A 12,489-nucleotide genomic window follows, 5' to 3' on the forward strand; every position below is an offset into this window, starting at 1 on the left:
GGTTAATCAGAGCGCATGCGCGTTATCTTCCCACTGGCCGCAGACATGGCGGCGTGCAGAGTGAGGTGCCGCGGTTTGTTGCAGCGATGCCGCGGGTGCATGGTCGTGCAGACTTTACCCTTTCTTGGCAGGATGTCACCTGTGAGTGCTGGCTTTTATGCATGATGCAGCCTTCTTTCTATGGGTGTTGAACGCGTAAGAGATGTTTTTAGGGAAGGGAAATGTTTCGAGGCCAGCCTCGTCACATCCACCGAGTCATTCCCAGCTCCAGCAGCATCCCCATGTGGGTCTCCAGCCTTGACGAGGGTGTAGCGTCTTCACCTGTACTGTACTGTCAGGCGAGTTAAATCCCCCGCAGATTGAAACTTCAGAAAAGTTCTGTGATATACTGTTGCGTTTTTAAAAATAACTTGTATCTGGGCCACACACTATTTCCAAAGAGAGCGCTGGAATTTACCAAGTTTTTGGACAGCTTCAACAAAATAATGATCATTTGTGTCGTGTATATTTAATTGCCAATTAACGAATTGAAAACATTGAGTTTCTCGAGTATGTACTCCGTCAGTAGAATTCAAGAATATTAATGTAAAATATGAATAGCAAGAAAAAACAACCACATAAAATAGGTGGTTGAACAAACGATAAATACCTTGAAATGGGAGATTATAAAGCTGCTATAAACTTGTATAAATCTGACAAATGGTTATCTAGAAGTACAGATAGACCCTCTTCAAGTTCATTCATCATCTGGTTGTATAAATACAACTTGATGAAACAGTGTCCTCTGGTCCTCAGTGCAAAACAGTACAAACACACAGACAAACAAATGATGCATACGCACAGTATGTATATACAAATGTTAATGTAGCGACTACATTCCTTTATGGTCACTTGGAGAAGATCAATGACTCATTCAAACAAATTTGTACTAAAGTTGAGTTTTCCAAAGTTTATTAAACTTTATCTCATTATCAGTTGCAAGACATTAAAACATTGTTAGCTGGTCATTAGAAATTGTCAGAGCTTTTCTGATCTCTCCATTTCGCAGAACAAAAGAACTAAACTGAGCTGAGAAACCAGCTGTAACCTTGGCTTTTAGCTGTTGCTACAAGACAGCATAAAAATATCTTAAAATCTAGAAAGCTACAAACAGAATTCTAGTGAGCTTGAAATCTGTTTTAACCCTTACAATTAAAATAAAAAAATATTGTAAGTAAATAGTAGAGCCAAATCAACAGTCCTTCAGCAGTTTCAATGCCTCTGGGAAGAAGCTGTTTCTCAGCCTGGTTGCTCTGGCTCTGATACTCCTGTATCTTTCCCATTGTGAGTTGCTTGAAGATGCTGCTTTGTGGGTAGGGGGTCCTCGGTGATTTTGGGAGTCCTCTTTAGACAATAATCCTGATAAACCACATTAGTGTGGGAGAGAGAGACCCGAGTGATTATGTCTGCTGCCCTTATAGTCCTGTGTATTGATCTACATTATGTGGCTCTACAGCACTTTGTGGTGCAGTAAGCCAGGACGCTCTCAATAGAGCTCCTGTAGAAAATTGACAGGATGACGGCCAGTAGCTGTGTCCGCTTCAGTCTGCTCAGGAAATGCAGTCGCTATTGCAACTTCCTGATAAGTGAGATGTATGTGTCCATGATAGGTCACTTATTAAATGGACTCAGAAGAATTTGATGCTCTCCACTACTGACCCATTTATGTGTAGTGGAGGATGGCCATTCCTGAACTCCACAATCATCTCTTTCATCTTATCCACATTGAGAGTCATGTTATTCTCACACCAATTCGTGTGATTTTTCACCTCTTCTCAGTACTGCGATTTGTTTTTTGTTGTTGCTTCTGATGAGGCCAACTACTTTCATGTCATCTGAAAACTTGATGTCTCTATTGGAGCTGAATCTGGCGATGCAGGCAGGGGTCAGTAGCGTGAACAAGAGAAGACTGAGCACCTTGAGGTGTGCCAGTACTCAGCATGACGGTGCTCGACATTCTGCTGCCAACAGACTGTAGTCTTTCCTTTGGGAAGTCCAAAATCCAGTTACGGAGAGGGGTGTTGAGTACCAGAGAGGACAGCTTCTCCACAAACCTCTGGGTATGATCATATTAAACGTCAAGCTGAAGTCAGTGAAGTCGGAATATCAGCCTGGTTTAAGAGGCATCGTTCTCCAAATGGTTAGGACATAGTGGAAGATGAGGCTATAGCATCATTTGTGGAACAGTTCTGTCTAGGTGAATTGAAATGTATTCAATGTCTCTGGGAGGTGCACTTTGATGCATTGCATCACCAGATGCTCAAAGCATTTCATAATGGTGGAGGTCAGTGCCACTGGGCAATAATCATTGAAGCCTGTTACTCTCACCTTCTTTGGTACTGGGACAATGGTGGCTATTTTCAATGGACTGCGCAATGATGTGTGAAGGTGTCTGTATTACCTCTGCCAGTTGGTATGCCCGACTAGATATATTGTCTACTCCTGCTGCTTTGTGTGAGTTCACCTTGGATAAGGTTCTATTCACTTTGGCTATGGCTGCAGGGGGCCCATTCATCAGGGGGCACAGAGATTTCTTTAACATCAGCCTGTTCTTGTCAAACTGCTTAGAAGATGTTCAGTCTGTTTGGAATAAAGATACAATTTAAAATATATAAGTATTTTGAGATGATTTACTCAGTTATAGGATACTGTTCATCAATCTCACAGCCTGTGGGAAGAAGCTATTTCCCATCCTGGCAGGGAAATTTTGATGTTCCTACCTACCAATCCAACCTCATTGATGGGAGTGTTTCAAAGATACTGAGTGCTCGATGGAAAGGATCCTCAGTAATTATTTGAGTCCTATTTAAGCAGTGTTCCAGTAAATGTCATCAAAAGAGGGGAAAGAGGTGCTTGTGATCTTCTTGAATGTTTGCTTATCCTCTATATTGGCTTCCAGTCTAATGCTTTGCAGCAACCATACTACACAATGATGCAGCCAGATCGGGCACTCAGTAGTGCTCCTGTACAACGTTGTCAGGATGGCTGCTGCTGCCCTCCTCCACCTCCTTATGAAAAGAAGGCACTGACTAATGAGGAGGTGTTGTGGGTCCAGGATAGGTTTGCCTTTATATCCACACCAAGGAACCTTGTGCTCTCCATGATGGACCATTGATGAGTAATGAAAAAATTATCAACCTTAATCCTCCTGAAGTCCACAATCATCTCTTGCCTTGTCCAGGTTGAGACTTGGGTTGTTCTTGCACCATTTTACCAGCAACTCCACTTCCTCTTTGTATCCTGACTCATAATTGTTGCCCATTTCATCCAAAAATTGATGATTCTGTTTCTGCCGTGTAACCTGAGATTCTGCAGCACTTTTGTGTATTGCATCAAACCCTGCAAATTAATCCCATTTCTTTGGTAGGTAGTAGTTAACATTTGATCACAGCGGGAGGCAAAGTACTAGTCCTTGCACAGCACTTCAACGATTTTATAAGGATGTATCTTTACCCATAATAAAAATAAAAACACTTAAAATGCACTTACAAAACACATGTCTTGACAATTTTTTTTAAAATCATGAAAAGTATTGTCCAACAGCATTTGACTTGGAATGCTCAAAGTCATTTTGCATGGATGCTTTGTAGTTTCCCAATACATCATGAGAGAACAGGAATTGAGTGCTTTGAATGCTTTTGGACGGATATCAAAATCATTTGCATGAAAGAGAGTGGACCAGTCTGGATCAGTAAGTTAATAGTATGTTTTATTCCAGCAGGTCCGATCCATCTCTAGCAGCAAATCCTTGCAGAAGAAGAGTATGGCTGCAACATTCCATGTGAATTATACTGAAGAATTTATTAAGCAGCAAATTGAAGAATTCAATATTGGAAAAAGACATCTGGCTAACATGATGGGTGAAGATCCTGAAGCAATTAATCAAGAGGATATTGATGTAAGTTTGTTATGAATATTATCCTTTTTTATCCTTTCCTGGTAAGTCTGATTCTAAGTATAGATAGTGATCAAATTATAACTTAATGCTGCTGCTGAGAAGTTTCCACATTGATTATAAATGGCATACTAACAGGCATGTTATCTTAAAAAGTTGCATGGTCATAGTTTTACAGGTCAGAAACAGGTTTTTGGCTCAATTTGTACACCCCAACCAACTTGTCTACTAAAGGTAGTCTCATTTACCTGCATATTTAAAGTAAATTATTGCATAAAGTGTTAATGTGTAGAAACAGACTATTCATACCTGCAGGTCTGATCACTGTTTGCTGTTGAAGCAAGCATCTTTTCATTCATCCTCTGGAATCTTTGTGGAGAAAACATTTTTTGTTTTTCCTTAGCTGCTCTTTGTACTAATTTACACCAAGAAACTAGAGGAAGATATGGATTGATTCTGAGGCAAAATAAAACACTGGTTGTGAGATTTGGTGGAGAAAGGAACTAAAGAGGCAGAGCCGACTAATTGAATGATCTGAATTAAGTGACAAAGAAGTCTCTTCACTCAATGAGACTGAAAGTGGCAGGAGGGAGGATGATAAGAAGATATTTATGATTGTTCTTCAAGATGATTCAGGATTATATTGGCAGATAGCATTAAATTCAAAAGACAGTTGATGTAGTACTAGCAAATATGGCGATTGGAGGCTTAACCAGATGTATATTTAATACTCTTGTGTCATTGCCCTTTGGATCTGAAGGGGCAAGTTAAAGGGCCATAATGAAAAAAATAATATGGAAAGAAAAAGCTGTTTATGCAGGGATCCCATACTTGAGGTGAAAAGACTACCAATAACTACAAGACTATTGTTGATTAGTGGCCTAAGGATTAGTCATGAGGAATTCGAGTGTAATTATAATTGAGACATAAAGTGAGTTTTACAGGATGAATGGAGTTGGAAGCGCTGGGGGATATGTCTGCAAATGTTTAAGAAGTGATTGTTGTTGTTGGGTCTTAAATGAGCGTGGGAAATGTTTTCTTTCTTTTTATTTGAAAGAAAAATTTCAAATATCATCCAATTCATTGTTTGCTTATTATCAGACGCGAGCTTTCTAAAGAGAAAATTTTGGGTGAGAAATTAAACTTACTAATTTAACTAGGTTTCAGATATTAATTACTGATCCCTCTAAGAAAGGATTTATTTCGGAAATGTATAGTTTGTTACAAGTTGAATAAATCTGATTTGTTTAAAATTAAAAATAAATGAGAAGAGGATTTACAAGTGGTTATATTAGAGGAAGATTGGTTAAGGATGTGTGAGGATACTGTGACTAGATTGCTTAATATAATTTTCAACATCAATTATTCTTGACGCTGAAGAAATTGAAAAAAATATGGTTTTAGGGATTCGGATTTGTGTTTTCGATGTGGAATACAAAAGGGGACTTTTATATATTCTGTTTGGTTATGTGACAAAGTTCAGAATTTCTGGTTAAAAGTTAGACAATTTTTGGAACGTTTATACAGTTGTTACTTGATCCTTGATTATTTTTATTGTGTTCTATGAAGGATTTAAGGGGTTTGAAATTGGATAAATTTCAAACTCCATTTATTCATTTGGCTTAGGCTATGTCGAGAAAATGTGTAGCAATAACATAGAAGGATGATGTAGTAATTAATATTCAAAGATGGCATAATGAATTGAAGTCATGTATTATTTAGAAAAAAATAACTTACAATTTGTGTAACAATTAATCTTTTTATTAAAATGTGGGAACCATATTTAAAATGTATGGATATTTCTATATCTTAAATATTATATTTTTAATTTTTTTTCTGTAATATTGAGGTCCTTATTTAATTTTTTTGTAAAAGGCTCCATTATAATATATTATGTAGTGGGATAGTTAGAGTTTTTTTTGGGGGAGGGGATAAATATATTACTGATTTACTAATGTATGGTTGAGTACTTTATTAATATATCTTTGTAATAGGGAACTTTGCTTTTTTTAATAATTGTTTGTATATTTTTAATAATATAAAGTTTTTTTTTTAAAAAGAGCATGGGAAATAGACCTGAGTGTGGTTTTTAAATGGGACAAAATTTGTAAAAATATCAAAATAATGTCAAGACTCCTGAGAGTGCGCCTAATTCAGTTTAAGATTCTGCACAGGTTTTATTGGACTCCAGCAAGGTTATATCGATTAGGGTTGAAATCTGCACCTGAATCCTGCCGCTCTGAGGTAGAGAAGGGGGACTTAGTACATTCTCTTTGGTCTTGTTCTAGAATTCAAGAATTTTGATACATAAGTATATTGGGGAAGTCTCAGGTATTTCTTGGGTTATTTGGGGATAAATACTCTCAAAATTGGATTCAGACTAGTATAATGGTAGGAAGACAAATTATACTTAAAGGTTGAAAGAATTTGAGGGACCTCCATTTAAGGAGTGGGCCTCTAAAATGAACGCATGTCTTACAAACTGTTTGATAAATTGGACATCTATACACAAAAATGGGGCAAATATCTGGTTTCCTGGAGGGAAAATAATGCTGGATGTAGTGGTGTAGCATATTAATGAACTGCAGTTTTTTTCTGTTAATTGAGGTCTAAATAGATACATATCTCCACTGGCCACCGTGACAGAGGTGCACCAAAGAAAAGGTACAAGGACTGCCTAAAGAAATCTCTTGGTGCCTGCCACATTGACCACCGCCAGTGGGCTGATATCGCCTCAAACCGTGCATCTTGACGCCTCACAGTTCGGCGGGCAGCAACCTCCTTTGAAGAAGACCGCAGAGCCCACCTCACTGACAAAAGGCAAAGGAGGAAAAACCCAACACCCAACCCCAACCAACCAATTTTCCCCTGCAACCGCTGCAACCGTGTCTGCCTGTCCCGCATCGGCCTTGTCAGCCACCAATGAGCTGACGTGGACATTTTACCCCCTCTATAAATCTTCGTCCGCGAAGCCAAGCCAAAGAAAGAAGATTTTTATTATTTTATTTATTTTCAAATCAATAAGAAAACATGAAATTCATCAATTACATAAAAGAAACATAATCTTATCATTCGATGTTGATTTTGAGGAAGAAGAAAAAAAAACCAAAAAAAGAACAAGCCCTAACCCTTCTCCCTGCCCTCCCCCCGAGAGAAAAGTGAATAGAAATGGAGAGAAAAAAGGTTTCATCAGATTCATCAATCTCCTGACAAGGGACAAATATCCTGACTTACTCAGAATCCCAAATGGTTCCAGAATGCTGGGGGAGGGGGAGGCATTGTTAAGAATCTACACCTACGTGTTGAAGATATTGACTCCAAATTTTTCTAAAAGCATTGTATTTTTTCCTAATGTTGTTAGTACCGTAATTTTCTTCAGGGGAATACAAACATATATTTCTACTTTCCAATGGGAAATATCTAGAAGGGAATCAGATTTCCAAGTAACTGCTATACACTTCTTGGCCACTGCTAATATGATCTTTACAAATACTATTTGGTGTTTTGACAGCCTCATTTTAGGACTTACTTCTGCTATATTACCCAATATAAACAATTCTGGTATCTGTATAAATTGAATCTTAGTGATTTGTTCTAGAAGATTTCCCAAATCTTCCCAGAAAGGCCTCACCTTGGAATATAACCAGGTTGAATGCAAAAAGGTTCCTGTTTCTTCACTGCATCTAAAACATTGATCTGATATTTCTGATTTTAAATTTGAGTAATTTTTGTGCTGCAAGATCTAGTTGGTGCAAAAAATTGTATTGCGCCAATCTATACCTTGGGTTAATAGTATTAATCATGCTGTCCCTACATAAGTCGGATCAGCTTTTTTTTCATCAATCAGTATACCCAAATCTGTCTCCTATCTCTTTGTCTAGATTTATGTAACCCCTGTTTTGGGGTACCCATTCGAAGTAGGAAATACTCTTGAAATAAATTTCTTTTGTAGTCTCCTTTCGAACCAGAGTCTCTACCTTACTGCATGGTGGTAAGGCCATCATTGGGCCCAATGTGTCCTTTAAATAAGATCTTAATTGAAAATAGCAGAAGATAGATTATTAGTTACGCTATATTTGGTTTTTAATTGATCAAATGACATTAATTGCCCCTACTCTTAATAATCCTCCGTACACCTGATCCTTTTTTGCGACCAGGTGTCCAGGATTTTATTGTCCTTTGTTAAAGGAATAAATCTATTTTGAGCTAGAGGCATTTTCAGAGATAGGCCCCCTTTAGCCCAGATTTGATAATTTATTCCAAGTATTAATATATGTTTTGATAAGGGGCTTCTTTTCCACCCAAAATTATTTTGAATTCCATTTATATATATGTAAAATCTTCTTCTATCCTCTCTCCAACCTTGTGCACCTTTTATTTTTGCCCAAGAAGTCTTGACTCCTCTGTCAAAGAGGGAGGTGACAAACTTCATTTGAGCTGCCCAGTAATATTTCTGGAAGTCTGAGAGGGTCAAACATCCCATCTCATAATTCCATGATAATTTATCATTAGAGACTCTGGGTGGCTTAACTTCCATAGGAATTTCCTGATGCTTTTGTTTTTAAGTTGAAAAAAGCTTCTGAGGTAATGGAATTGATAATGTCTGGAAGAGATATTGGGCTCGTCAACACATTAATTTTTATACAATTGACCCTGCCAACAAGAGTTATTGGGAGAGTCATCCATTTACCAAGGTCTTCCCCAATTATATTGATATTTGTTTGCTGCCATGTTTGCTTCTACTTTATAGACAAGTTTATGTTTCGTAACTTACGATTTACATAACTTTAACATTGACTCGAGGGTTTGGGAAACTTTTTTAAAGAACTTAATAAAATTTAAATTAAAAAAAAACTGGTTGTAGTAAGATCATTCAGTTAATTGAGGCCATGGAATATGAACAAAGAATTGGTTACATTGAGAGTTTGGAGAGTTTACTTGAAGTAAGAGATTGGCCAAAAACGAAAGGAAGTACATTTATAGGACAAAATGAGAGGAGACCAGAGCTTGAAACCTCTGAAAAAGAGGTAAAATGATATTGTACTCCTGAAATTTTAATTTTATTTTGTGAAGCAATAAGGCTGAAAATGTTTAATTCAAATGGCAAGATGTATTGATCTATTCAGCAATACCTGAAGCCCTGAAATATGTATTAACTTTTATGGTTACTAAGAGATCAAGTCGATGTTTTTCCGAGTTCACAAAGGTCATAAAAATAGTGGTTTTGAGGAAAACTTGCTAAGACCACAATATGGATCATCTAATTTGTAACTCAGCAGTTCGCTATTGAATTATTATGCTGCCTTATAGAATATGCAAGTCACAAAATCAGATATGAACAAGCCATAGCCACTATGGCCATTTGATTCAAAGTGGACCCTTAGAAGTTCTGCAGCATCTGAGTGAAGTAACAGTGTTCAAACTATGAACTTCACAAAATTGCCCTGACCTCTATAACTGCTTGACCATGGATATTGAGTTTATCAAGTATTTGCCTGGTTAACTGATCTGAAACTTGATGTAAAATTGCTGCTTCAAATCAGTTATACAATTGGAAGATCATTTGCACTGCTACAGGTAGAAGTAGAAAAAGATAAATTGCTGATTTTTTTTTTGTTTCATTCTTGTTGATTATGTGAATTTATGCAAAGAACTATAGAAATATGGGGCAATGTTGATCCTGGACACTCAGGCAGCTTTTGTTCCTATTGATTTATAATTGTTGAGTAAATTCCAAAACTCCGAATATATCTGACATTTTATCATTACGTATCTCCCTGCTGGATATATTATTTCCTCTTCTATTTTGATTGGTACATTTTTACTGATTTTTACTTTTGAATTATATGATGCTGCTGTGACATGTCCTATCCAATCTCTCTTTAATTTCTTGTGTTCCACTTCAGTTAAGTGTGTTTCTTGTATGAATGCTATATCAATTTTTTCTTTTTTCAGTAAATTTAACAGTTTCTTCCTTTTGATTTGGTTATGTATTCCATTAATATTTAAAGTCATATAGTTCAACATAGCCATTTCATACTTTGTTTATCTTTCCTTTCCATTTCCTCATCATCATTTTCCTTCTTATCCATTTCTGCTTTCTTTTTTTGAACACATTATAAGACAACATTTCTAAAACATAAAATATTTCCATTATTCTCCGATCTAAAATTCCTTTAACCCCACTATCCCCTCCCCTTCCTGAGTTGCCCTTTGTCCCTTGTCAGGCAACCACATCTCCCCTCTCCATTTGGATTTGCGAATTCACTCGCAAGCGTCAACTGATTTCGCAGTGACCGTAATTCTTCCCCACCCAGCCCCCCAGAAAAGATTTTAATCTTCATATATAACAAAGGTCACTCTCTTAATTCCCCCCATACTTCCTTTCTTTCCCTTCTTAGTTCTTACCTATAGTCTATTTTTTTTTATATATATATATATATATATATATATACACCTACATACACACATACATATAGTTTGTGGTCATTTTTGTTCTCATTACATGTCTTCATCTCTCTGTCTGTTTTGTAGTTGTTCTGCAAATTTTCATGCTTCCTCCGGATCCAAGAATAGTCTGTTTTGCTGCCCTGGAATAACTATTTTAAGTACCGATGGGTACTTTAGCATAAATTTATATCCTTTTTTCCATAGGATCATTTTTGCTGTATTAAACTCCTTCCTCTTCTTCAGGAGTTCAAAACTTGTATCTGGATAGAAAAAAATTTTTTTGGCCTTTGTATTCCATTGGTTTTTTGTCTTCTCTTATTTTCCTCATTGCTTTCTCCAATATATTTTCTCTTGTTGTATATCTTAGGAATTTTACTAGAATGGATCTTGGTTTTTGTTGTGGTTGTGGTTTAGGGGCTAATGTTCTGTGTGCCCTTTCTATTTCCATTTCTTCCTGTAATTCTGGTCTTCCTAGGACCCTAGGGATCCATTCTTTTATAAATTCTCTCATATTCTTGCCTTCTTCATCTTCCTTTAGGCCCACTATCTTTATATTGTTTCTTCTATTATAATTTTCCATTATATCTATCTTCTGAGCTAACAGCTCTTGTGTCTCTTTAACTTTTTTATTAGATTCTTATAATTTCTTTTTTAAGTCCTCTACTTCCATTTCTATGGCTGTTTCTCGTTCTTCCACCTTGTCCACTCTTTTTCCTATATCTGACATGATCATCTCTAATCTATTCACTTTTTATTCTTCTTTTTATTTCACTGAATTCTTGTGATTGCCATTCTTTTATTGATTCCATATATTCTTTAAAAAAATATATATCCATGTACTTGCCCTTCCCTTCATCTTCCATTTCTCTGTGTTATTCCTCTTCTTCTTCTGAGTCCACTCCAGGATCTGTGTCCTTTACCTCTGTCTCTTCTGGTTTTCTTGTTGGGTTGTTTGTTTTATTTTGTTGGGTATTTTTGGTCTTCTTATTTTTACTAGAAGTGTCTTGATGCTGGTCTTCTTCCTCTGGGTTGGTCCTCTGTTGTTTCTTTGATTTCTTTTTACTCTCTTCTTTCTTGTTCTCGTTATTTTCTATGTTTTCCTCTTGCTGCTTTGTTGTGGTTGTCAATTTCAGCTGTGGAGATCAACTCCTCAGCTGGTGCCCCCTCCCGTCAGTTTTATTTTTGTCTTGCGTATCGCGCATGCACGGAGTCGCGCATGCGCGGTTGCACACTTTTATTTGGCTCTGTGGGCCATTTTTGGAGTCCCGAGTTCGGGGCTTCGACTGACCTTAGGGAGCAGGCTTCTCTCTCCACGGCGGGCCTCCTCGTACAGGTAAGGCCTTCACCTTCTTCTTCTGACGTTTTTTCTTCTTCTCTTCTTCCCGTTGCTTTTGGCTTTTCTTTCTTCGTTGCCATTTTCTCCACACCTTTACTTTCACTTTATTTTGGTTTTTGTGTTTGTGCCTTTGCTTTATCACTTTTTTTTTTAACTTTTCTGGAGAGGGCTGGAGTTCCCCAACCGGCCACTATTCCATCACGTGACTCCTCCTCATTGTTTTTTAATTGTTGAGAAAATATACAAAAAGTACATTCTAAAAATATGTCCTGGTATTCAGATTTATTGTCCCAGTACATGCATGACATCATGTACATACCATGAGATTCTTTTTCCTGTGGACGAGGCAGAATTACCACTTATTGGCAGTGCAAAAAAAAACCTAACTCCATGTACACATGTGAATAAATAAAGAAATGAAAACAAACTGTGTAATATAGAGGGAAAAAAATACTCAATATAAGTGTGAATGTAACAGTCCTTAAATAAATCCCTAATTGAGTTTGTAATTGAGGAGCCTGATGGTGTAATTCATGTGGCACTATATAACGGGCCTGCAGCTGACATGGACATTTACCCCTCCATAAATCTTCGTCTGTGAAGCCAAGCCAAAGAAATATCTCTTTCCTAACGGTAGAGTGTGTGCTGCATGATGTGGATGCTTGATGATTTCTGCTGCTCTCTGATATTCTCGATGGCGAGGAGGGATTTACTCATGATGTCCTGGTTTGCAGCCACTACGTTTTGCAGGGCTTTTCACTCACGGGCA

The 12,489-nt window shown here is 37.2% G+C and overlaps 1 protein-coding gene across 1 annotated transcript in view; it reads left to right on the plus strand.

Moving 5' to 3' along the window:
• Nucleotides 1-12,489, plus strand: part of mrps9 (mitochondrial ribosomal protein S9) — a 101,665-nt gene continuing 89,176 nt past the window's right edge. The window contains exons 1-2 of the mRNA XM_069891116.1: nt 1-141; nt 3,758-3,937. Of these exons, the coding sequence (XP_069747217.1) occupies nt 16-141; nt 3,758-3,937 (306 nt within the window). The 5' untranslated portion in view covers nt 1-15. The remainder of the gene's footprint in view (nt 142-3,757; nt 3,938-12,489) is intronic.

This window comes from Narcine bancroftii, chromosome 7 (genome assembly GCF_036971445.1).
Source record: "Narcine bancroftii isolate sNarBan1 chromosome 7, sNarBan1.hap1, whole genome shotgun sequence".
In the NCBI taxonomy this organism is placed as follows: Eukaryota; Metazoa; Chordata; class Chondrichthyes; order Torpediniformes; family Narcinidae; genus Narcine; species Narcine bancroftii.